The 27,460-nt window shown below is 45.9% G+C and overlaps 1 protein-coding gene across 2 annotated transcripts in view; it reads left to right on the top strand.

Annotated features, from left to right (window-relative positions):
• Positions 1–10,437: 10,437 nt before the first annotated feature.
• Positions 10,438–27,460, top strand: part of LOC129827805 (bifunctional heparan sulfate N-deacetylase/N-sulfotransferase 1-like) — a 38,558-nt gene continuing 21,535 nt past the window's right edge. For both annotated transcript variants that reach the window (XM_055889006.1, XM_055889005.1), the window contains exon 1: positions 10,438–11,293. In XM_055889006.1, coding sequence (XP_055744981.1) covers positions 10,742–11,293 — 552 coding nt within the window. In that variant the 5' untranslated portion in view covers positions 10,438–10,741. The remainder of the gene's footprint in view (positions 11,294–27,460) is intronic.

Genomic DNA, 27,460 nt, shown 5'->3' with positions numbered 1-27,460 from the left:
ACAGCCTCAATCCCTCCAGAACAGAGTTACCATGCTGTCGCCACTTTGTGGCGTTACCATGGAGAGTGTGCGGTTGCCAAGATACTTGTAAAAGGAACACTGAGGGTCATCATTTATTTCTGTGAGTAAGGAGGGGGAGGTAGGGGGGCATTGAGGGGCTGAGCGGAGAGGGCACCTTCTTCCCAATAGAGAGAGAGAGAGAGAGATCATGCCAATAAAGGCCTTACATTTATAATTTAATTGAGAGAGATGCCTGCCTGCATATGGCCAACCTTAGTGATGTTTATCTGTGGAGTTGTTACAGCTGAGGCCCAGACCAGGCCTCCCACACTCTGTTACCCCCCCATCTCTTCATTCATCTGGTGCCCAGTAGAATGGTAGTGCTGTTGGTTTGACTGACCACCCACCTGGAGGCTACACACTACAGTACTCAGCCTTGTCTGTCATGTGCTATTGTTTTTTACCCACTGTATTCTCCGTTAATCCCAAACTAATAATAGGGAAAATATGTTATTTTCAGCTTTTAACACTTCGTCAATTTGACGTTGACTGCATCACGTTTCTCTTGCTCTGTCTCTCTTGTCTCACTCAATCTTGTCTGACTCTCTCTTGTCTCACTCAATCTTCTCTGACTCTCTCTTGGCTCACTCAATCTTGTCTCTCTCTTGTTTTGTCTCACTCTCTATTGCTTTGTCTCACTCATTCTTGTCTCTGTCACTCTTGTCTCACTTGTCACACTCGCTCTTATCTCGCTCTCTCTTGTCTTACTCTCTCTTGTCTCACACTCTTGCATTGTCTCTTGTCTCACTCACTCTTGGATCACTCTCTATTGTCTCACTCTATATTGTCTCACTCTCTCTTGTCGCATGCACTCTTGTCTCTGTCACTCTTGTCTCTGTCACTCTTGTCTCTGTCACTCTTGTCTCTGTCACTCTTGTCTCTGTCACTCTTGTCTCTGTCTCGCATCTCACTCTCTATTGTCTCACTCTCCCTTGTCTCACTCTCTATTGTCTCACTCTCTCTTGTCTCACTCTCTCTTGTCTCTGCCACTATTGTCTCACTCTCTGTCTCACTCTATCTTATAGCTGTCTATCTTGTCTCGCGCTCTCTTGTCTCATTCTTTATTGTCTCACTCTCTCTTGTCTCACTCTATCTTGCTTTGTCTCACTCACTTTTGTCTCTGTCTCTCTTGTCTGACTCTCTCTTGTCTCAGTCAATCTTGTCTCACTCTCTCTTGCTTTGTCTCGCTCACTCTTGTCTCTGTCACTCTTGTCTCTGTCTCACTTGCTTTGTCTCACTCACTCTTGTCTCTGTCTCTCTTGTCTCACTCTCTATTGTCTCACTCTCTCTTGCTTTGTCTCACTCACTCTTGTCTCACTCTCTCTTGTCGTACTCTCTCTTTTCTCACTCTCTATTGCATTGTCTCTCTTGTCTCACTCTTGCTCTGTCCCACGCTCACGTGTGTATGTCTCTCTTATCTCACTCTTTCTTGTCTCACCCTCTCTTGTCTCACTCTATATTGTCTCATTATCTATTGTTCCACTCTCTATTGTCTCACTCTCTCCTGTCTCACTCTATCTTGCTTTGTCTCACTCACTTTTGTCCAACTCTCTCTTGTCTCACTCTCTATTGTCTCACTCTCTCTTGTCTGACTCTCTCTTGTCTCACTCAATCTTGTCTCACTCTCTCTTGTTTTGTCTCACTCTCTCTTGCTTTGTCTCACTCACTCTTGTCTCACTCACTCTTGTCTCTGTCACTCTTGTCTCTGTCTCACTTGTCTCACTCTCTCTTGTCACGCTCTCTCTTGCTTTGTCTCTCTTGTCTCACTCACTCTTGTCCCTGTTGCTCTTGTCTCACCCACTATTGTCTCACTATTTCTTGTCTCACTCTCTCTTGCTTTGTCTCACTCACTCTTGCTTTGTCTCTCTTTTCTCACTCACTCTTGTCTCTGGCGCTCTTGTCTCACTCACTATTGTCTCACTATTTCTTGTCTCACTCGCTCTTGTCTCTGACACTATTGTCATACTCTCTCTTGTCTCACTCTCTCTTGTCTCTGTCTATCTTGTCTCACGCACTCTTGTCTCACTCTCTCTTGCTTTGTCTCACTCTCTCTTGTCTCACTATATTGCATTGTCTCTATTGTCTCACTCTCTCTAGCTTTGTCTCACTCCCCCTTGTCTATGTCTCTCTTGTCTCACTCAATCTTGTCTCACTTTTTCTTGTCTCACTCACTCTTGTCTCACTCTCTCTTGTCGCACTCACTCTTGTCTCTCTCTCTTGTCTTACTCTCTCTTGCTTTGTCTCACTCACTATTGTCTCACTCTCTCTTGCTTTGTCTCACTCACTCTTGTCTAACTCTTTCTTGTCTCACTCTCTCTTGTCGCACTCACTCTTATCTCACTCACTCTTGCCGCACTCACTCTTGTCTCACTCTATCTTGCGTTGCATATCTTTTCTCGCTCTCTCGTGTCTCACTCTCTTGTCTCACTATCTTGCATTGTCTCTCCTGTCTCACTCCATCTTGCTTTGTCTCGCTCACTCTTGTCTCACTCTCTCTTGTCGCACTCACTCTTGTCTCTCTCTCTTGTCTTACTCTCTCTTGCTTTGTCTCACTCACTATTGTCTCACTCTCTCTTGCTTTGTCTCACTCACTCTTGTCTAACTCTTTCTTGTCTCACTCTCTCTTGTCGCACTCACTCTTATCTCACTCACTCTTGCCGCACTCACTCTTGTCTCACTCTATCTTGCGTTGCATATCTTTTCTCGCTCTCTCGTGTCTCACTCTCTCTTGTCTCACTATCTTGCATTGTCTCTCCTGTCTCACTCCATCTTGCTTTGTCTCGCTCACTCTTGTCTCACTCTCTCTTGTCTCACTCTCTCTTGCTTTGTCTCACTCTTGTCTCTGTCTCTCTTGTCTCTGTCTCACTCACTATTGTCTCTGCCACTCTTGTCTCACTTTCTATTGTCTCACTCTCTCTTGTTGTGTCTCTTTTGTCTCACTATCTCTTGCTGTGTCTCTCTTGTCTCACTCACTCTTGTCTCTGTCGCTCTTGTCTCACTCTCTCTTGTCTCACTCACTCTTGTCTCTGCCACTATTGTCTTACTCTCTCTTGTCTCTGTATATCTTGTCTCACTCACTCTTGTCTCACTCTATTGTCTCACTCTCTCCTGCTTTGTCTCACTCACTATTGTCTCACTCGCTCACTCTTGTCTCACTCTCTCTTGTGTCACTCTCTCTTGTCTCACTCACTTTTGTCTCTGTCTCTCATCTCACTATCTCTTGTCTCGCGCTCTCTTGTCTCACTCTCTCTTGCGTTGCATATATTGTCTCACCCTCTCTTGTCTCACTCTCTCTTGTCTCACTCTCTCTTGCCTTGTCTCTCTTGGCTCACTCACTCTTGTCTCTGTCTCTCTTGTCTCACTCACTATTGTCTTACTCTCTATTGTCTCACTCTCTCTTGTCTCACTCTCTCTTGTCTCACCCTCTCTTGTCTCACTCTCTCTTGTCTCACTCACTATTGTCTCACTCACTATTGTCTCACTCTCTCTTGTCTCTGTCTCTCTTGTCTCACTCTCTCTTGCTTTGTCTCACTCACTATTTTCTCGGTCTCTCTTGTCTCACTCTCTCTTGTCTCACTCTCTCTGCACCTCCCCCCCCCCCCCCAATCTGTGTATGTTCCCTCATATGGTACCTCCCTCCATCCACACAGGCAATTACAGCCCTCATATTCACTTTGAGCTCTAGCTGTCAAAGAGCTTGAAAAGGTTAGCTATCAAATACGTGTTAGTCTCAGTCTGTCTACCTCTCTACCTGTCCTGTCTATGCATGATTAAGGAGATGAAGGACTGATTCATCCTCTGTTCAGACTGGGATGACAGATGGATGGAGGGAGAGAGAGAGACTTTTTATTTTTATTTATTTATTTTTAAATTAATGTCACAGTGCAATTAACACAAAACTACCACTAACAGGTCCCGAGATTATCATCTTAAAGGCCAAAAACTGTTTTGAACAAATAGCTAATGCAACAATGCTGTAAGGAGGAGATGGGTCAGTAAGAGGAGATGCATATTTACAATGATTTGTCACAGATATAAAGCACTCCGCACGTCATTGTCGTTAATAGTTGGAGAAATGACGGAAGCAATAGCAGTGAAGTCCTTTAATGCAATACTTTGAGAAGTTAAATTAGAAGGTGATGAAATGCAAACTTTGCCAGGCGGAAATTATCTACAGTGGCAGTACAGGTGCAATGCTGAAAGAGAGGCACCGTGAGACCTAACCCGTTTTTGGCAGCAGTGCAATAAGGGATCGAGTGAGAAAATCACAGCGCTAATTACAGAAATGATCGCAGTTTATATGCAACCATTGTCAGTGGTAAAGGATGTCGGCTTCACTGCCCTGATGTCATAGCTAGAACCAGGCTACAAGATGCCATGTTGAAAAACCGGGACGGCCCTGATGGAGATATTGTAGAATGATTGCTCTGCAAATACAAATTGTGAGCTCTCAAACAACATACGTGGTGTTAACAACCATTTTTTAACATCTATGAACATGCTGTCATACATCACTGCAACGAACCATCACATTGTTGACAAATGGGACATGAAGTCCCATGTACTGAGAACATGGAGGAAAGGCACACAGACAACATAAAACGGCATTAATAGCATTGTTGCTGAGTGGTTGGGGGACAGCAGTAAGGTGAGCTGTCTAGTAACTAGCCAGGATTGTGGTAGATTGAACTGCACTGCCCCCTAGCGGTCATAGGTGATCATATCTGAATTTGGAATTCACGTCATTTGATTTGCTTTAAACGTTTAAATGAGAAAAAATGGCAGTTTAAACAAATATTTTGTTTTACATTTGTCACATCCCTGCTCTCCACCTCTCCGCTGCTCTCCACCTCTCAGCTGCTCTCCACCTCTCCGCTGCTTTCCCACCTCTCCGCTGCTCTCCACCTCTCAGCTGCTCTCCGCTGCTCTCCACCTCTCAGCTGCTCTCCACCTCTCAGCTCCTCTCCGCTGCTCTCCACCTCTCCACTGCTCTCCCACCTCTCCGCTGCTCTCCCACCTCTCCGCTGCTCTCCACCTCTCCGCTGCTCTCGCAGCTGCTCTCCCACCTCTCCGCTGCTCTCCCACTGCACTCCCACCTCTCCGCTACTCTCCAACCTCGCCGCTGCTCTCCCACCTCTCCACTGCTCTCCACCTCTCCGCTGCTCTCCCTCCTCTCCGCTGCTCTCCCTCCTCTCCGCTGCTCTCCCAGCTCTCCACTGCTCTCCCACCTCTCCACTGCTCTCCACCTCTCCGCTGCTCTCCCTCCTCTCCGCTGCTCTCCCACCTCTCCGCTGCTCTCCCACCTCGTCGCTGCTCTCCCACCTCGCAGCTGCTCTGCACCTCACATTACGCTCCTCACCTCTCCGCTGCTCTCCCTCCCACCTCTCCGCTGCTCTCCCACCTCGCCGCTGCTCTCCATCTCTCCGCTGCTTTCCATCTCTCCGCTGCTCTCCTCCTCTCCACTGCTCTCCACCTCTCTGAATCTGAAATGTACAACCTTATTGATACGTTGGCCCTCATCCCATCAGGTTACTCAGGACATAAAATATTCATGCTTCTTCTCTCTTCTCTCTTATTTTTTGGAATGGGGGGGTTGTGGGAGGCTGTCTCTGTTCAATGTGGAGAGAGGAGTAGGAAATGCTGTTAGGGTAGATAGAGAGGGTTAGAACAGCCATCAGTCTGTGTTCTTCCACTCAGTGTAAATGCAGCTCTGGTGTACCTAGCTACATATCGCTTCCAACTAGCCTACGTTACAAATGCTGTCTTCTCCTCTCTGTCTCCCCCTCATACCCAAGGCCTCCAGCTTGTTTTTTTTAAATTTATTTTTATTTTATTTTTTTCTGGGGGGGGTGGATCAGCTTAATATTGCGGAAAGAATGTTGCTTCCAATGTAATTGTCTGCATCATTTCCAATCCCCCATATTTTTTTGGGTAAATATGTATATCCATTCACGTATGCATACATATACACATATATACATACACATACCTACATAGACATACATACTTTTTTAAAGAGTATACCTTTATTATTATTCCCCGCAAACCCTACCACCGATCCCCCAATTGGAGTAAACTGATAAACATTTCTGTTTTTACCTTCAATTTATACATCTTATACACATTTTACAGACACAGTCTACTTTATAATAGTTCTCTCTTGTTTGTTCTTAGTCCTTCCTCTATTTCTGTTGTCCATCCCGTTTGATTTCCACTTGTAACTGTGCTATTTCACAATAGCTCCGCACCTATACCCATTTCACAGATCCCGTATGCCCTACATTGTTTATCTTGTTATTAGTCCCACCCTTCAGCTCCACTCAACCTTTCCCATCTATCTTCCAACATCATCCATTTCGGATTTTTATTTGCCATATATTTTTCAACTGTGCTGTGATGCTTCACAAAAGATTTGAATCTTCCTATTCTCATAGCTTCCACGGATTGTAAATTAAAAATAAACATTTTTGCTAAAATAATTATTATATTATTGATTGATTGACTATGGCTTTTCAAATCCCCCAGTATTGCTATCTGTAGCGTTAGTTCTACGCAAATGTTGCAATTCTTCAACCATTCCTGGACCTGTGACCAAAAACGAGCTACATGCGGACAATACCAAAATAAATGGTCTAATGACTCTGCCACCTCACAGCAGAATCTACAGAGCTGGGAAGATTGTATCCCCCATATATATAACATTCTATTAGTTGCAAGAATTTTGTACAATAATTTAAATTGAAAAATTCGAAGTTTTGAATCCGGCGTTGTTTTGCGTATCAATTCATAAACCATGTGCCATGGAATGGGTACATCGAAAATCTCTTCCCAACTATTTTGCAATTTATATGGCACAGCTGTAAGTTTTTTGGTCGTTAAATGAAATTGGTATATGTTTTTATTTATCACACTTTTCTTTAACCATTTATGTTCTTTAATATAAGGCCGACATACAAGTTCCTTACTTTTATCCCCTTCCACCTGCCTCTTCCATTTTTGTGGTAATGCCGCAATTAATTGGTTGTAATTTTGGGTAGAGCAGACATTTTTTAAGGCCTCCAGCTTGTTTGTCTCTCTTTCTCTCTCTGTCCTTCACCCTCCCTCTATATCCCTCTCTCTCTCCCTCCCCATCCCTCTCTCTGATCTAATTGTAGTTCTTTGACCCAAGCTGAAGGTCGACATTGGGGGGCAGTCATCACTGCTAACAGTTGGCCAAGACCTGCTGTAGATAGATGGCCAAGACCTGCTGTAGATAGATGGCCAAGACCTGCTGTAGATAGATGGCCAAGACCTGCTGTAGATAGATGGCCAAGACCTGCTGTAGATAGATGGCCAAGACCTACTCTAGATAGATGGCCAAGACCTACTCTAGATAGATGGCTAAGACCTACTCTAGATAGATGGCCAAGACCTACTCTAGAAAGATGGCCAAGACCTACTCTAGATAGATGGCCAAGACCTACTGTAGATAGATGGCCAAGACCTGCTGTAGATAGATGGCTAAGACCTACTCTAGATAGATGGCCAAGACCTACTGTAGATAGATGGCCAAGACCCACTGTAGATAGATGGCCAAGACCTACTGTAGATAATGGCCAAGACCTACTGTAGATAATGGCCAAGACCTACTGTAGATAGATGGCCAAGACCTACTGTAGATCGATGGCCAAGACCTGCTGTAGATAGATGACCAAGACCTGCTGTAGATAGATGGCCAAGAGCGGCTGTAGATAGATGGCCAAGACCTACTGTAGATAGATGGCCAAGACCTGCTGTAGATAGATGGCCAAGACCTGCTGTAGATAGATGGCCAAGACCTGCTGTAGATAGATGGCCATGACCTGCTGTAGATAGATGGCCAAGACCTGCTGTAGATAGATGGCCAAGACCTGCTGTAAATAGATGGCCAAGACCTGCTGTAGATAGATGGCCAAGACCTGCTGTAGATAGATGGCCAAGACCTGCTGTAGATAGATGGCCAAGACCTGCTGTAGATAGATGGCCAAGACCTGCTGTAGATAGATGGCCAAGACCTGCTGTAGATAGATGGCCAAGACCTACTGTAGATAGATGGCCAAGACCTGCTGTAGATAGATGGCCAAGACCTACTCTAGATAGATGGCCAAGACCTACTCTAGATAGATGGCCAAGACCTGCTGTAGATAGATGGCCAAGACCTGCTGTAGATAGATGGCCAAGACCTACTATAGATAGATGGCCAAGACCTACTGTAGATAGATGGCCAAGACCTGCTGTAGATAGATGGCCAAGACCTACTGTAAATAGATGGCCAAGACCTACTGTAGATCGATGGCCAAGACCTACTGTAGATCGATGGCCAAGACCTACTGTAGATCAATGGATAGATTGTCTTGAACTGCTTAACCTGCACCTGCTAACCTCTGTCACCACCATTGTTATCAGTGTCACGTCAGCCTTTGTATCCCCTCAGACCTTTGGCTTTAGATAACATTTTATTATTAGTGTGATTTAATTAGCAAAACAATATTCTAAAAAGGGTAAGAATTGGCTTCTCAAAGCCACATCTGTGGTTGAGTAATATGTGGAACCTTCTATTAAAGCAGCATAACCACCACCCACCTGAGAAAACCTTACTACTCTCTCGGAGCGACTCGTCCTCTGCTTTTCAGCAGCCTCTGCACTGTGCCGCAGCGGCTAATCTTGTTTTTATATGCCGTGGCACGGACCTTGCTCCTGACAGAAGGAACGGGAGTCTTCAGCATAGCAGCGCTGTGTGTTTCTGTCTGATCTAGAGCGTTACTTTCTCTCCACAGCCACCTCTTTTTAACAGCCTCTTTTTACGTTTAAAAACTCTGGTCCTCTGAAGGGGAATTTGGAAGCGGCTCAGTTGGAGGTGTGATATCCTCCACAGCAGCAGTACGACTCAGGAGGGAGATTTGGGCGTCTTTCAAGATTGTGACTGAAGCAGGAATACAAGAGGGACTTTACTATAATGTATAGCCTAGTTCTCACAGTTGATTGTTTTGTATGGAGAGATTTCTCCATGGTATTCCACAAGGAATGCTATATGGAATGATGGTGAGCTTTCCTTCATGGGGAATTCTAGACGGAACCATGGAATGATATCAGACCCCCCCCCCCCCGCATCAAGCTACTCTAATCAGAAATCAATAACTCATTAAATTCATTCCGTGTTAGATATCTACTCATGTAATGTGAAGTGTGATGCTTTGTGGTGTACTGTAATAAACCTTTGATAATTCTCTCCCTTTAACACCTTTTGGATTGCATTATGAACGATATCGGCAAAATGCATGTGATAAGTGATTGGCATGGTCAGTGTGGATTCGTTTCCGGTTTATCGTCCGAGCTCTACCTGAGTACTTTGAGTACAGCAGTCAGTGGTCAATAATACACTTCTCTAGTAGTTCTTTCTCTACGAGAAATGAGAATGGTTTTATGTAGGTGATTATTTAGCTTTTCTCACCTTTTTCAAACTTTTTTTATGTGAATGTTTGAAACTGGGACTGTATCCTCAGAGATCAGAGCATGGTCAATAACAGCCAATAAGACACTGGTGTAATTTGATTGGGTTAATTAGCTTGCACATCCAACACGGATGCAGTGTGATAGGACAGTGTGCTATTCAGAGATATAAGTTCCCATTGGTTTCTGTCTGTCCCTATCCGCTAGCTTCATTTCTTTTGGGTTACGGTTTGTCTGCTTGTTTCTCTCGCCTCCCATCTGATCCCATGTGTGTTTGAGGGGCATAGGAGGTGAGTTTCCCCGAGGGCCGTGGCTTCACTTTACATGCAGCCACAGAGCCCTGCCCGAACAGACTGGCTCAGCAGCTCGCCTCCAGTTTTTTTTTTCTCGCTCGCTCTGTTTCTCGCTCTCTCTTTCTCTCTCTCCGTCTATCGATTGTGTGTGTGAGGGCCAAGGGTGGGGTGGGGTGGTGTGTGTAGGGTTTTTTGGCAGCTCTAATAGCGTGCGTAGGTGAATGCAAGGACTGCTTTTAAAATGAACTTTCAGAGGAGCACCGGCACTGTATCCTACACCTCTCCCACACACGTAAACAAACAACAAATATGGCATGAGTGTGAGTTATGAAAAGGGAATGTTCTTTGCCCTCTTGTTTGATTTTTTTTATATTTCTTTCTTGTTTCATTCTAGGTCATAACCACAAACCAACCAGGAGAATGTTGCTATTGGGATGACCTTTGTGACCTCACCATTGCCCGCCCCCGTAAAGATCAACCACTAATCAGGAACCCTGAGGGATGTGGTTGGCTGAATCCAGTGATGGACAGGTGACCAGCCAGCCAACTAGCTGCCCTCTCCTGCTCTGATTCCCCCTTTTCTTCCCCCCTCCCTCCCTGGCGTGCAGTGCCCCCCCCCCCCCCCCAGGACGGAGACCCCCCACATCTCTGCCATGGTGACATAATCAGCAACACAGCATGTGGGAGAACCAATATGGTGAAACCATCTCATTTCTATCCCCAGTAGCTGCTCAAGCTGCTGTTACTTCTATAGCCTGTGGATTACTAACCAGAAGACTGGAAAAAACAACACTGACTTTGGACAAATTTATTTCTGCTAAGCCTACCCTAGGCTAGCCTACACTATCCTGTCCTACCCTACCCTACCAACAAGCCCGTTTCGGTCAGTAGTTCAGTTAGGTCAGGTGTTGTGCGTGACGATGCTGGGATGTGTGTCCCGCCTGCGTCGGCTGGTCCGTCTTGTCCGCCACCTCCCTCTCCAGACCTCCCTGCTCCTCCTCTTCCTCTTCTGCACCGTCAGCGTCTTCGTCTCCGCGTACTTCCTGTACGGCGCGAAACAGGAGCTCGAGCACTCAGGAGGGGGCGTGGCTGGTGGCGAGGTGGCGTCGGCCGTCTACGATGACCTCCGGGTGAGCCCGTCGCGCCTGCTCCCAGTGCGGGCGGTGTCTGGGGGGCCCGGGGGCGAAGGAGGGGTGAGGACAGACCCTGTGGTGCTGGTGTTTGTAGAGAGCCAGTACTCTCAGTTGGGCCAGGATATCGTGGCCATCCTTGAGTCGGGACGTTTCCGGTACCGGACGGAGATCTCTCCCGGTAAAGGGGACATGCCCACGTTAACTGATAAGGAGCACGGACGCTTCACGCTGGTCATCTATGAGAACATCCTGAAGTACGTCAACCTGGACGCCTGGAACAGAGAGCTGCTGGACAAGTACTGTGTGGAATACGGAGTGGGCATTATCGGCTTCTTTAAGGTTAGTACTGTGTGTAATACGGAATTGGGCATCATTGGCTTCTTTAAGGTTAGTACTGTGTGTAATACGGAGTGGGCATCATCGGCTTCTTTAAGGTTAGTACTGTGTGTAATACGGAGTGGGCATCATCGGCTTCTTTAAGGTTAGTACTGTGTGTAATACGGAGTGGGCATCATCGGCTTCTTTAAGGTTAGTACTGTGTGTAATACGGAGTGGGCATCATCGGCTTCTTTAAGGTCAGAATCCTTAGTTGCCACATACATTTTTGGCCTTTTAGCTCTAGCCTATATTGTTATCAGATGAGAACTCCACCGATAACTAATATTCAATAAATAGGATGAAAAAGGTAAATCTCATGATCTAAACACGTTCTCATGCTGATCTGAACACGTTCTCATGCTGATCTGAACACGTTCTCATGCTGATCTGAACACGTTCTCATGCTGATCTAAACACGTTCTCATGCTGATCTAAACACGTTCTCATGCTGATCTGAACAGGTTCTCATGCTGATCTGAACACGTTCTCATGCTGATCTGAACACGTTCTCATGCTGATCTGAACACGTTCTCATGCTGATCTGAACACGTTCTCATGCTGATCTGAACACGTTCTCATGCTGATCTGAACACGTTCTCATGCTGATCTGAACACGTTCTCATGCTGATCTAAACACGTTCTCATGCTGATCTGAACACGTTCTCATGCTGATCTAAACACGTTCTCATGCTGATCTGAACACGTTCTCATGCTGATCTAAACACGTTCTCATGCTGATCTGAACACGTTCTCATGCTGATCTGAACACGTTCTCATGCTGATCTGAACACGTTCTCATGCTGATCTAAACTCGTTCTCATGCTGATCTGAACACGTTCTCATGCTGATCTGAACACGTTCTCATGCTGATCTGAACACGTTCTCATGCTGATCTGAACACGTTCTCATGCTGATCTGAACACGTTCTCATGCTGATCTGAACACGTTCTCATGCTGATCTAAACACGTTCTCATGCTGATCTAAACACGTTCTCATGCTGGTCCCAACACGTTCTCATGCTGATCTGAACACGTTCTCATGCTGATCTAAACACGTTCTCATGCTGATCTAAACACGTTCTCATGCTGATCTAAACACGTTCTCATGCTGATCTAAACACGTTCTCATGCTGATCTGAACACGTTCTCATGCTGATCTAAACACGTTCTCATGCTGATCTAAACACGTTCTCATGCTGATCTAAACACGTTCTCATGCTGATCTAAACACGTTCTCATGCTGATCTAAACACGTTCTCATGCTGATCCCAACACGTTCTCATGCTGATCCCAACACGTTCTCATGCTGATCTAAACACGTTCTCATGCTGATCTAAACACGTTCTCATGCTGATCTAAACACGTTCTCATGCTGATCTAAACACGTTCTCATGCTGATCCCAACACGTTCTCATGCTGATCCCAACACGTTCTCATGCTGGTCCCAACACGTTCTCATGCTGGTCCCAACACGTTCTCATGCTGGTCCCAACACGTTCTCATGCTGGTCCAACACGTTCTCATGCTGGTCCCAACACGTTCTCATGCTGGTCCCAACACGTTCTCATGCTGGTCCCAACACGTTCTCATGCTGGTCCCAACACGTTCTCATGCTGGTCCCAACACGTTCTCATGCTGGTCCCAACACGTTCTCATGCTGGTCCCAACACGTTCTCATGCTGGTCCCAACACGTTCTCATGCTGGTCCCAACACGTTCTCATGCTGGTCCCAACACGTTCTCATGCTGGTCCCAACACGTTCTCATGCTGGTCCCAACACGTTCTCATGCTGGTCCCAACACGTTCTCATGCTGGTCCCAACACGTTCTCATGCTGGTCCCAACACGTTCTCATGCTGGTCCCAACACAATCTCATGATTTCATTCATTTCACAATATAAGCAATCAACATTTTAGATATTTATTGGACAATTGACATTTTGGATGGAAATTTATGAGAACTGCGTGGAAAAAATACGTATTTTTCATTTCCCTAAAACATTATATCGGCAGATGTGTGTTGTCCCCCCAAAATCGGTATCAGACCAAAAAAAAAATCAGTTAGCTCTATAAATAAATGCTATATATCCACTAATTGGTGCAGAGTATAACTTATATATGAATGAAATACAGTTGAGTTATAAGTTTACATACACCTTAGCCAAATACATTTAAACTCAGTTTTTCACAATTCCTGACATTTAATCCTAGTAAAAATTCTCTGTCTTAGGTCAGTTAGGGTCACCACTTTATTTTAAGAATGTGAAATGTCAGAATAATAGTAGAGGGAATGATTTATTTCAGCTTTTATTTCTTTCATCACATTCCCAGTGGGTCAGACGAGTACATACACCCAATTAGTATTTGGTAGCATTGCCTTTAAATTGTTTAACTTGGGTCAAACGTTTCAGGTAGCCTTCCACAAGCCTCCCACAATAAGTTTAGTGAATTTTGGCCCATTCCTCCTGACAGAGCTGGTGTAACTGAGTCAGGAGTGTAGGCCTCCTTTATCTCATACGCTTTTTCAGTTCTTCCCACAAATGTTCTATAGGATTGAGGTCAGGGCTTTGTGATGGCCACTCCAATACCTTGACTTTGTTGTCCTTAAGCCATTTTGACACAACTTTGGAAGTATGCTTGAGGTCATTGTTCATTTGGAAGACCCATTTGTGACCAAGCTTTAACTTCCTGACTGATGTCTTAAGATGTTGCATCCTTATGATTGCATCTATTTTGTTCAGTGCACCAGTCCCTCCTGCAGCAAAGCACCCCCACAACATGAAGCTGCCACCCCCGTGCTTCACGGTTGGGATGGTGTTATTCAGCTTGCAAGCCTCCCCCTCTTTCCTCCAAACATAACGATGGTCATTATGGCCAAACAGTTCTATTTTTGTTTCATCAGACCAGAGGACATTTCTCCAAAAAGTACAATCTTTGTCCCCATGTGCAGTTGCAAACCATAGTCTGGCTTTTTTATGGCGGTTTTGGAGCAGTGGCTTCTTCCTTGCTAAATGGCCTTTCAGGTTATGTCGATATAGGACTTGTTTTACTGTGGATATAGATAAGTGTGTACCTGTTTCCTCCAGCATCTTCACAAGGTCCTTTGCTGTTGTTTTGGGATTGATTTGCACTTTGCACATCAAAGTGCGTTCCTCTCTTGTCACGCCCTGACCTTAGTTATCTTTGTTTTCTTTATATTTTGGTTAGGTCAGGGTGTGACGAGTGGTTTGTTTAGTTTTTGTATTGTCTAGTTTTTTGTGTATGTCTAGGGGTTTTGGTTAGTCTAGGCATATTATAGGTCTATGGTGGCCTGAATTGGTTCCCAATCAGAGACAGCTGTTTATCCTTGTCTCTGATTGGGGATCCTATTTAGGTTGCCATTTTCCATTTAGGTTTGGTGGGTTATTGTCTATGTGTAGTTGCATGTTAGCGTCACGTTCGTTTTGTTTCTTTGTTAGTTTGTTTTTGTGTTTCATTCGTTAATTAAAAAAGAATGTATACATATCACGCTGCGCCTTGGTCTCATCGTTACAACGAATGTGACAGAATAACCCACCAAACAAGGACCAAGCAGCGTGAAAAAGAGGAGCAGACGTTATGGATTTGGGAGGAGATTATGGATGGGAAAGGATCCTGGACATGAGAGGAAATACTAGATAGAGCAGGACCCTGGATGCAGCCTGGGTATCACCGTTCTAAGGAGGAGATAGAGACATCTAAAGCGGAATGGCGATATTATAAGGAGAAATACTGGAGAATAGAGGAACGGCGACGATATGAAGGTACACGGCCAGCACGGAAGCCCGAGAGGCAGCCCCAAGATTTTTTGGGGGGAGGGCACACGAGGGGATTGGCTGAGTCAGGTAGGAGACCTGAGCCAACTCCTCGTGCTTACCGTGGGGAGCGTGTAACTGGTCAGGCACCGTGTTATGCAGAGATGCGCACGGTGTCTCCAGTTCGCATTCTTAGCCCGGTGCGCTCTATTCCAGCCTAACGCATTTGCCGGGCTAGAATGGGCATCAAGCCAGGACATATTGAGCCAGCTCTATGTTCTGGATCTCCAATGCGTCTCCACGGTCTAGTGTATCCTGTTTCTCCTCCCCGCACTCGCCCTGAGGTGCGTGTCCTCAGCCCGGTACCACCAGTTCTGGCACCACGCACCAGGCCTCCAGGGTTCAGTACGCCCTGTTCCTGCTCCTCGCACTCGCCCTGAGGTGCGTGTCCCCAGCCCGGTACCACCAGTTCCGGCACCAGGCCTACAGTGCGCCTCGGCAGTCCAGAGCGTCCGGCGACAGTACCCAGTCCAGAGTGTCCGGTGACAGTACCCAGTCCAGAGCGTCTGGCGACAGTACCCTGTCCAGAGCTTCCGGCGACAGTTCACAGACTGGAACCTCCAACGACGGGCCACCGTCCGGAACCTCCAACGACGGGCCACCGTCCGGAACCTCCAACGACGGGCCACCGTCCGGAACCTCCAACGACGGGCCACCGTCCGGAAACTCCAACGACGGGCCACCGTCCGGAAACTCCAACGACGGGCCACCGTCCGGAACCTCCAATGACGGGCCACAGTCCGGAACCTCCAACGACGGGCCACAGTCCGGAGCCTCCAGCGACGATCCCTAGTCCGGAGCCTCCGGCGATGATCCATGGGTCAGTGCTACAAGAGCGGACTCAGTGTAAAGGGGGGCGGCGTCCAGAACCAAAGCCTCCACGAGGTTAGATGCCCACCCAGACCCTCCCATATAGGTTTAGGTTTACGCCCGGGAGTCCGCACCTTTCGGGGGGGGACTACTCTCACGCCCTTCTTTATATTTTGGTTAGATCAGGGTGTGACAAGGGTGGTTTGTTTATTTTTTGTATTGTCTACGTTTTTTTTGTATGTCTAGGGGTTTTGGTTAGACTAGGCATATTATAGGTCTATGGTGGCCTGAATTGGTTCCCAATCAGAGACAGCTGTTTATCGTCGTCTCTGATTGGGGATCCTATTGAGGTTGACATTTTCCATTTAGGTTTGGTGGGTTATTGTCTATGTGTAGTTGCATGTTAGCGTCACGTTCGTTTTGTTTCTTTGTTAGTATGTTTTGTGTTTCATTCGTTAATTAAAAAAGAATGTATACATATCACGCTGCGCCTTGGTCTCATCGTTACGACGAACGTGACATCTCTAGGAGACAGAAGGCGTCTCCTTCCTGAGCGGCTGAGCGGTGTATTGTTTGTACAGATGAACGTGGTACCTTCAGGCATTTGGAAATTTCTCCCAAGGATGAACCAAACTTGTGGAGATCTACAATTTTTTTTTCTGGGTCTTGGCTGATTTCTTTTGATTTTCCCATGATATCAAGCAAAGAGGCACTGAGTCAAAGGTAGGCCTTGAAATACATCCACAGGTACACCTCCAATTGACTCAAATTATGTCAATCAGCCTATCAGAAGCCTCTAAAGCCATGACGCAATTTTCTGCAATTTTCCAAGCTGTTTAACAGCACAGTCAACTTAGTGTATGTAAACTTCTGACCCACTGGAATTGTGTTACAGTGAGTTATAAGTGAAATAATCTGTCTGTAAACAATTGCTGGAAAAATTCCTTGTGTCATGCACAAAGTAGATGTCCTAACCGACTTGCTAAAACTATTGTTTGTTAACAAGAAATTTTTGCAGTGGTTGAAAAACAAGTTTTAATGACTCCAACCTAAGTGTATGTAAACTTCCGACTTCAACAGTATACCCACTGATTGTTGAAGAGTATAACTTTATAAATGAATGATATATACACTAAGGGTCAAAAGTTTTAGAACACCTACTCATTCAAGGGTTTTCTTTATTTTTACTATTTTCTACCTTGTATAATAATAGTAAAGACATCAAAACTATGACATAACACATATGGAATCATGTAGTAACCAAAAAAGTGCTAAACAAATCAAAATATACACTGCTCAAAAAAATAAAGGGAACACTAAAATAACACATCCTAGATCTGAATGAATTAAATATTCTTATTAAATACTTTTTTCTTTACATAGTTGAATGTGCTGACAACAAAATCACACAAAAATTATCAATGGAAATTAAATTTATCAATCAATCAATTTCAATCAATTTTATTTTATATAGCCCTTCGTACATCAGATAATATCTCGAAGTGCTGTACAGAAACCCAGCCTAAAACCCCAAACAGCTAGAATGCAGGTGTAGAAGCACGGTGGCTAGGAAAAACTCCCTAGAAAGGCCAAAACCTAGGAAGAAACCTAGAGAGGAACCAGGCTATGAGGGGTGGCCAGTCCTCTTCTGGCTGTGCCGGGTGGAGATTATAACAGAACTATGCCAAGATGTTCAAAAATGTTCATAAGTGACAAGCATGGTCAAATAATAATCATGAATAATTTTCAGTTGGCTTTTCATAGCTGATCATTAAGAGTTGAAAAACAACAGGTCTGGGACAGGTGGCGGTTCCATAACCGCAGGCAGAACAGCTGAAACTGGAATAGCAGCAAGGCCAGGCGGACTGGGGACAGCAAGGAGTCACCACGGGCGGCAGTCCCGACGCATGGTCCTAGGGCCCAGGTCCTCCGAGAGAAAGAAAGAGAGAAGGAGAAAATTAGAGAGAGCCAAGATTTTCAAAATGTTCATAAATGACAAGCATGGTCAAATAATAATCAGGAATAAATCTCAGTTGGCTTTTCATAGCCGATCATTAAGAGTTGAAAACAGCAGGTCTGGGACAGGTAGGGGTTTCGTAACCGCAGGCAGAAACAGTTGAAACTGGAATAGCAGCAAGGCCGGGCGGACTGGGGACAGCAAGGTGTCAGCATGCCCGGTAGTCCTGACGTATGGTCCTAGGGCTCAGGTTCTCAGAGAGAAAGAGAGAACGAGAGAATTAGAGAGAGCATACTTAAATTCACACAGGACACTGGATAAGACAGGAGAAGTACTCCAGGTATAACCAACTGACCCTAGCCCCCCGACACATAAACTACTGCAGCATAAATACTGGAGGCTGAGACAGGAGCGGTCAGGAGACACTGTGGCCCCATCCGAAGAAACCCCCGGACAGGGCCAAACAGGAAGGATATAACCCCACCCACTCTGCCAAAGCACAGCCCCCACACCACTAGAGGGATATCCTCAACCACCAACTTACAATCCTGAGACAAGGCCGAGTATAGCCCACAAAGGTCTCCACCACAGCACAACCAAGGGGGGGCGCCAACCCAGACAGGAAGTTCACGTCAGTAACTCAACCCACTCAAGTGACGCACCCCTCCTAGGGACGGCATGAAAGAGCACCAGCAAGCCAGTGACTCAGCCCCAGTAACAGGGTTAGAGGCCGAGAATCCCAGTGGAGAGAGGGGAACCGGCCCTGGAGAGACAGCAAGGGCGGTTCGTTGCTCCAGAGCCTTTCCGTTCACCTTCACACTCCTGGGCCAGACTACACTCAATCATATGACCTACTGAAGAGATAAGTCTTCAGTAAAGACTTAAAGGTTGAGACCGAGTCTGCGTCTCTCACATGGGTAGGCAGACTGTTCCATAAAAATGGAGATCTATAGGAGAAAGCCCTGCCTCCAGCTGTTTGCTTAGAAATTTTAGGGACAATTAGGAGGCCTGCGTCTTGTGACCGTAGCGTACGTGTAGGTATGTACGGCAGGACCAACTCGGAAAGATAGGTAGGAGCAAGCCCATGTAACGCTTTATAGGTTAACAGTAAAACCTTGAAATCAGCCCTTGCCTTAACAGGAAGCCAGTGTAGGGAAGCTAGCACTGGAGTAATATGATCAAATTTCTTGGTTCTAGTCAGGATTCTAGCAGCCGTATTTAGCACTAACTGAAGTTTATTTAGTGCTTTATCCGGGTAGCCGGAAAGTAGAGCATTGCAGTAGTCTAACCTAGAAGTAACAAATGCATGGATTAATTTTTCTGCATCATTTTTGGACAGAAAATTTCTGATTTTTGCAATGTTACGTAGATGGAAAAAAGCTGTCCTTGAAACAGTCTTGATATGTTCGTCAAAAGAGAGATCAGGGTCAAGAGTAACGCCGAGGTCCTTCACAGTTTTATTTGAGACGACTTTACAACCATCAAGATGAATTGTCAGATTTAACAGAAGATCTCTTTGTTTCTTGGGACCTAGAACAAGCATCTCTGTTTTGTCCGAGTTTAAAAGTAGAAAGTTTTCAGCCATCCACTTCCTTATGTCTGAAACACAGGCTTCTAGCGAGGGCAATTTTGGGGCTTCACCATGTTTCATTGAAATGTACAGCTGTGTGTCATCCGCATAGCAGTGAAAGTTAACATTATGTTTTCGAATAACATCCCCAAGAGGTAAAATATATAGTGAAAACAATAGTGGTCCTAAAACGGAACCTTGAGGAACACCGAAATGTACAGTTGATTTGTCAGAGGACAGACCATTCACAGAGACAAACTGATATCTTTCCGACAGGTAAGATCTAAACCAGGCCAGAACTTGTCCGTGTAGACCAATTTGGGTTTCCAGTCTCTCCAAAAGAATGTGGTGATCGATGGTGTCAAAGGCAGCACTAAGGTCTAGTAGCACGAGGACAGATGCAGAGCCTCGGTCTGACGCCATTAAAAGGTCATTTACCACCTTCACAAGTGCAGTCTCAGTGCTATGATGGGGTCTAAAACCAGACTGAAGCATTTCGTATACATTGTTTGTCTTCAGAAAGGCAGTGAGTTGCTGCGCAACAGCTTTTTCTAAAATTTTTGAGAGGAATGGAAGATTCGATATAGGCCGATAGTTTTTTATATTTTCCGGGTCAAGGTTTGGCTTTTTCAAGAGAGGCTTTATCACTGCCACTTTTAGTGAGTTTGGTACACATCCGGTAGATAGAGAGCTGTTTATTATGTTCAACATAGGAGGGCCAAGCACAGGAAGCAGCTCCTTCAGCAGTTTAGTAGGAATAGGATCCAGTATGCAGCTTGAAGGTTTAGAGGCCATGATTATTTTCATCATTGTGTCAAGAGATATAGTACTAAAACACTTAAGTGTCTCTCCCGATCCCAGGCCCTCGCAGAGCTGTGCAGATCCAGGACAGCTAAGCCCTGGGGGAATACGCAGATTCAAAGAGGAGTCCGTAATTTGCTTTCTAATGGTCATGATCTTTTCCTCAAAGAAGTTCATGAATTTATTACTGCTGAAGTGAAAGCCATCCTCTCTTGGGGAATGCTGCTTTTTAGTTAGCTTTGCAACAGTATCAAAAAGAAATTTTGGATTGTTCTTATTTTCCTCGATTAAGTTGGAAAAGTAGGATGATCGAGCAGCAGTGAGGGCTCTTCGGTACTGCACGGTACTGTCTTTCCAAGCTAGTCGGAAGACTTCCAGTTTTGTGTGGCGTCATTTCCGTTCCAATTTCCTGGAAGCTTGCTTCAAAGCTCGGGTATTTTCTGTATACCAGGGAGCTAGTTTCTTATGACAAATGTTTTTCGTTTTTAGGGGTGCAACTGCATCTAGGGTATTGCGCAAGGTTAAATTGAGTTCCTCAGTTAAGTGGTTAACTGATTTTTGTCCTCTGACGTCCTTGGGTAGGCAGAAGGAGTCTGGAAGGGCATCAAGGAATTTTTGTGTTGTCTGAGAATTTATAGCACGACTTTTGATGCTCCTTGGTTGGGGTCTGAGCAGATTATTTGTTGCGATTGCAAAAGTAATAAAATGGTGGTCCGATAGTCCAGGATTATGTGGAAAAACATTAAGATCTACAACATTTATTCCATGGGACAAAACTAGGTCCAGAGTATGACTGTGGCAGTGAGTAGGTCCAGAGACATGTTGGACAAAACCCACTGAGTCGATGATGGCTCCGAAAGACTTTTGGAGTGGGTCTGTGGACATCTCCATGTGAATATTAAAATCACCAAAAATTAGAATATGATCTGCTATGACTACAAGGTCTGATAGGAATTCAGGAAACTCAGAGAGGAACGCTGTATATGGCCCAGGAGGCCTGTAAACAGTAGCTATAAAAAGTGATTGAGTAGGCTGCATAGATTTCATGACTAGAAGCTCAAAAGACGAAAACGCCATTTTTTTTTTTTTGTAAATTGAAATTTGCTATCATAGATGTTAGCAACACCTCCGCCTTTGCGGGATGCACGGGGGATATGGTCACTAGTGTAACCAGGAGGTGAGGCCTCATTTAACACAGTAAATTCATCAGGCTTAAGCCATGTTTCAGTCAGGCCAATCACATCAAGATTATGATCAGTGATTAGTTCATTGACTATGACTGCCTTTGAAGTGAGGGATCTAACATTAAGTAACCCTATTTTGAGATGTGAGGTATCACGATCTCTTTCAATAATGGCAGGAATGGAGGAGGTCTTTATCCTAATAAGATTGCTAAGGCGAACACCGCCATGTTTAGTTTTGCCCAACCTAGGTCGAGGCACAGACACAGTCTCAATGGGTATGGCTGAGCTGACTACACTGACTGTGCTATTGGCAGACTCCACTAAGCTGGCAGGTTGGCTAACAGCCTGCTGCCTGGCCTGCACCCTATTTCATTGTGGGGCTAAAGGAGTTAGAGCCCTATCTATGTTGGTAGATAAGATGAGAGCACCCCTCCAGGTAGGATGGAGTCCGTCACTCCTTAGCAGGTCAGGCTTGGTCCTGTTTGTGGGTGAGTCCCAGAAAGAGGGCCAATTATCTACAAATTCTATCTTTTGGGAGGGGCAGAAAACAGTTTTCAACCAGTGATTGAGTGCTGAGACTCTGCTGTAGAGCTCGTCACTCCCCCTAACTGGGAGGGGGCCAGAGACAATTACTCGATGCCGACACATCTTTCTAGCTGATTTACACGCTGAAGCTATGTTGCACTTGGTGACCTCTGACTGTTTCATCCTAACATCGTTGGTGCCGACGTGGATAACAATATCTCTATACTCTCTACACTCGCCAGATTTAGCTTTAGCCAGCACCATCTTAAGATTAGCCTTAAAGTCGGTAGCCCTGCCCCCTGGTAAACAGTGTATGATCGCTGGGTGATTCGTTTTAAGTCTAATACTGCGGGTAATGGAGTCGCCAATGACTAGGGTTTTCAATTTGTCAGAGCTAACGGTGGGAGCCTTCGGCGTCTCAGACCCCGTAACGGGAGGAGTAGAGACAAGAGAAGACTCAGACTCAGACTCCGACTCGCTACATAATGGGGAAAACCGGTTGAAAGTTTCTGTCGGCTGAATGAGCGACACCGGTTGAGCATTCCAACAGCATTTCCCTCCAGAAGCCATGAGAAAGTTGTCCGGCTGCGGGGACTGTGCGGGGGGATTTAAACTAACGTTACTATCTGTACTTACTGGTGGCACAGACGCTGTTTCTTCCTTTCCTACACTGAAAATACCCTTGCCTAACGATTGCGTCTGAAGCTGGGCTTGCAGCACAGCTATTTTCGCCGTAAGGCGATCGTTCTCCTGTATATTATGAGTACAGCGACTGCAATTAGAAGACATCATGTTAATGTTACTACTTAGCTTCGGCTGTTGAAGGTGTTGACGAACCATGTCCAGATAAAGCGTCCGGAGTGAAAAGGTTGAATGAGGGAAAAAAAGTTGCGATGGAAAAACTAAAAATATAAACGGTAATTAAAAACAGAAACAAAACAAAAAACGTAAAGTTGTCAGCTAGCAAAGTAAAGTAAAGTTCGCAGCAAATCGCACAGCAACAAAACGCACAGCAACACGTCTCCATCAACCCATGGAGGTCTAGATTTGGAGTCACACTCAAAATTAAAGTGGAAAACCACACTACAGGCTGATCCAACTTTGATGTATTGTCCTTAAAACAAGTCGAAATGAGGCTCAGTAGTGTGTGTGGCCTCCACGTGCCTGTATGACCTCCCTACAACGCCTGGGCATGCTCCTGATGACAGTCTGTGGTGCAATGTGGCGTTGGTGGATGGAGCGAGACATGATGTCCCAGATGTGCTCAATTGGATTCAGGTCTGGGGAACGGGCGGGCCAGTCCATAGCATCAATGCCTTCCTCTTGCAGGAACTGCTGACACACTCCAGCCACATGAGGTCTAGCATTGTCTTGCATTAGGAGGAACCCAGGGCCAACCTCACCAGCATATGGTCTCACAAGGGGTCTGACGATCTCATCTCGGTACCTAATGGCAGTCAGGCTACCTCTGGCGAGCACATGGAGGGCTGTGCGGCCCCCCAAAGAAATGCCACCCCACACCATGACTGACCCACCGCCAAACCGGTCATGCTGGAGGATGTTGCAGGCAGCAGAACGTTCTCCACGGCGTCTCCAGACTCTGTCACGTCTGTCACATGTGCTCAGTGTGAACCTGCTTTCATCTGTGAAGAGCACAGGGTGCCAGTGGTGAATTTGCCAATCTTGGTGTTCTCTGGCAAATGCCAAACGTCCTGCACGGTGTTGGGCTGTAAGCACAACCCCCACCTGTGGACGTCAGGCCCTCATACCACCCTCATGGAGTCTGTTTCTGACCGTTTGAGCAGACACATGCACATTTGTGGCCTGCTGGAGGTCATTTTGCAGGGCGCTGGCAGTGCACCTCCTTGCACAAAGGCGGAGGTAGCGGTCCTGCTGCTGGGTTGTTGCCCTCCTACGGCCTCCTCCACGTCTCCTGATGTACTGGCCTGTCTCCTGGTTGCGCCTCCAATCTCTGGACACTACGCTGACAGACACAGCAAACCTTCTTGCCACAGCTTGCATTGATGTGCCATCCTGGATGAGCTGCACTACCTGAGCCACTTGTGTGGGTTGTAGACTCCGTCTCATGCTACCACTAGAGTGAAAGCACTGCCAGCATTCAAAAGTGACCAAAACATCAGCCAGGAAGCATAGGAACTGAGAAGTGGTCTGTGGTCACCATCTGCAGAACCACTCCTTTATTAGGGGTGTCTTGCTAATTGCCTATAATTTCCACCTGTTGTCTATTCCATTTGCACAACAGCATGTGAAATTTATTGTCAATCAGTGTTGCTTCCTAAGTGGACAGTTTGATTTCACCGAAGTGTGATTGACTTGGAGTTACATTGTGTTGTTTAAGTGTTCCCTTTATTTTTTTGAGCAGTGTATTTTATATTTGAGATTCTTCAAATAGCCACCCTTTGCCTTGATGACAGCTTTACACACTCTTGGCATTCTCTCAACCAGCTTCATGAGGTAGTCACCTGGAATACATTTCAATTATCAGTTGTGCCTTGTTAAAAGTTAATTTGTGGAATTTCTTTCCTTCTTAATGCGTTTGAGCCAATCAGTTGTGTTGTGACAAGGTAGGGGTTATACAGAAGATAGACGTATTTTGTAAAAGTCCTTATTTTGGAATGAACAGCTCAAATAAGCAAACACAAACGACAGTCCATCATTACTTTAAAACATGAAGGTCAGGCAATATAGAACATTTCAAGAACTTTGTAAGTTTCTTCAAGTGCAGTCGCAAAAACCGCCAAGCGCTATGATTATACTGGCTCTCGTGAGGACCGCCACAGGAATGGAAGACACAGAGTTACCTCTGCTGCAGAGGATAAGTTCATTAGAGTTCAAGTTACAGACACATCTCAACATCAACTGTTCAGAGACTGTGAATCAGGCCTTCGGGGTCGAATTGCTGCAAAGAAACCACTACCAAAGGACACTAATAACAAGAAGAGACTTGCTTGGGCCAAGAAACACCAGCAATGGACATTAGACAGGTGGAAATGTGTCCTTTGGTCTGGAGTCCAAATTGGAACTTTTTGGTTCAAACCGCTGTGTCTTAATGAGACGTGGTGTGGGTGAATGGATGATCTCCATATGTGTATTTCCCAGCGTAAAGCATTGAGGAGGAGGTGTTATGGTGTGGAGGTGCTTTGCTGGTGACACTGTCTGTGATTTTAAATTCAAGGCACACTTAACCAGCGTGGCTACCACAGCATTCTGCAGTGATACGCCATCCCATCTGGTTTGGGCTTAGTGGGACTATCATTTGTTTTTCAACAGGACAATGACCCAACACACCACCGGGCTGTGTAAGGGCTATTTTACCAACAAGGAGTGTGATGGAGTGCTGCATCAGATGACCTGGCCTCCACAATCCCCCGACCTCAACCAAATTGAGACGGTTTGAGATGAGTCGGACCGCAGAGTGAAGGAAAAGCAGCCAGCTTAGTATATGTGTTCACTATTATTCTACAATTAAGAAAATAAAGAAAAACCTTTGAATGAGTAGGTGTCTTTTGACCGGTAGTGTAGCTTATAAATTAATGACATATACCCATTGAGTCTTGAAGAATATAACTTCTAAATGCCTCGTGAGGTTAGATCGACTGTTGTACCCCATCAGAACCCAAAATATAAGCTTGTTTACAAAATAAGTGTAAACATGGTTAAAACTTTAATTTTAATGATGTCGATGGTTCTTGCATCCATATCTCTTCTGGCCCATCCCACAGTTTTTTTTTTGCCAAAACAGAGGTGGCGTGATGCTTTGTTATTGTTTCATTTAAGGGTTCTAGCTTTAAGGTTAGTACTATGTCTTCCAGGTCAGAAACACCCTACTGAGTTTCTCTCTATCTCCACCTCTACATCTGTCTGTCAGTCCATCTCTCTTCATTCCTCTTTCCTCCCTAAGGGAATAGATATCACTGACATGCTCAGGGTGAGAAAAACTTGTCTTTGTCTCTCTCTCTCTCTCTCACTGTGTCTCATGCTCTCTCTCGCTTTTTCTTCCTCTTCCTCGCTGTGTCTCATGCTCTCTCTCTCGCTGTGTCTCATGCTCTCTCGCTGTGTCTCATGCTCTCTCTCTCTCGCTTTTTCTTCCTCTTTCTCGCTGTGTGTCATGCTCTCTCTCTCACTGTGTGTCATGCTCTCTCTCTCGCTGTGTGTCATGCTCTCTCTCTCGCTGTGTGTCATGCTCTCTCTCTCTCACTGTGTCATGCTCTCTCTCTCGCTGTGTCTCATGCTCTCTCTCTCGCTGTGTCTCATGCTCTCTCTCTCGCTGTGTCTCATGCTCTCTCTCTTGCTGTGTCTCATGCTCTCTCTCTCGCTGTGTCTCATGCGCTCTCTCTTGCTGTGTCTCATGCGCTCTCTCTTGCTGTGTCTCATGCTCTCTCTCTCTCTTGCTGTGTCTCATGCTCTCTCTCTCTTGCTGTGTCTCATGCTCTCTCTCTCGCTGTGTCTCATGCTCTCTCTCTTGCTGTGTCTCATGCTCTCTCTCTCTTGCTGTGTCTCATGCTCTCTCTCTCGCTGTGTCTCATGCGCTCTCTCTTGCTGTGTCTCATGCTCTCTCTCTCTTGCTGTGTCTCATGCTCTCTCTCTCGCTGTGTCTCATGCGCTCTCTCTCGCTGTGTCTCATGCGCTCTCTCTTGCTGTGTCTCATGCGCTCTCTCTCGCTGTGTCTCATGCGCTCTCTCTCGCTGTGTCTCATGCGCTCTCTCTTGCTGTGTCTCATGCGCTCTCTCTTGCTGTGTCTCATGCGCTCTCTCTTGCTGTGTCTCATGCTCTCTCTCTCGCTGTGTCTCATGCGCTCTCTCTTGCTGTGTCTCATGCGCTCTCTCTTGCTGTGTCTCATGCTCTCTCTCTCTCTTGCTGTGTCTCATGCTCTCTCTCTCTTGCTGTGTCTCATGCTCTCTCTCTCGCTGTGTCTCATGCTCTCTCTCTTGCTGTGTCTCATGCTCTCTCTCTCTTGCTGTGTCTCATGCTCTCTCTCTCGCTGTGTCTCATGCGCTCTCTCTTGCTGTGTCTCATGCTCTCTCTCTCTTGCTGTGTCTCATGCTCTCTCTCTCGCTGTGTCTCATGCGCTCTCTCTCGCTGTGTCTCATGCGCTCTCTCTTGCTGTGTCTCATGCGCTCTCTCTCGCTGTGTCTCATGCGCTCTCTCTCGCTGTGTCTCATGCGCTCTCTCTTGCTGTGTCTCATGCGCTCTCTCTTGCTGTGTCTCATGCGCTCTCTCTTGCTGTGTCTCATGCTCTCTCTCTCGCTGTGTCTCATGCGCTCTCTCTTGCTGTGTCTCATGCGCTCTCTCTTGCTGTGTCTCATGCTCTCTCTCTCTCTTGCTGTGTCTCATGCTCTCTCTCTCTTGCTGTGTCTCATGCTCTCTCTCTCGCTGTGTCTCATGCTCTCTCTCTTGCTGTGTCTCATGCTCTCTCTCTCTTGCTGTG

Source organism: Salvelinus fontinalis, chromosome 29 (genome assembly GCF_029448725.1).
Source record: "Salvelinus fontinalis isolate EN_2023a chromosome 29, ASM2944872v1, whole genome shotgun sequence".
Lineage (NCBI taxonomy): Eukaryota > Metazoa > Chordata > Actinopteri > Salmoniformes > Salmonidae > Salvelinus > Salvelinus fontinalis.
The sequence above is the reverse complement of the archived record's forward strand: the minus strand, read 5'-3'. Positions and strand labels throughout refer to the sequence as shown.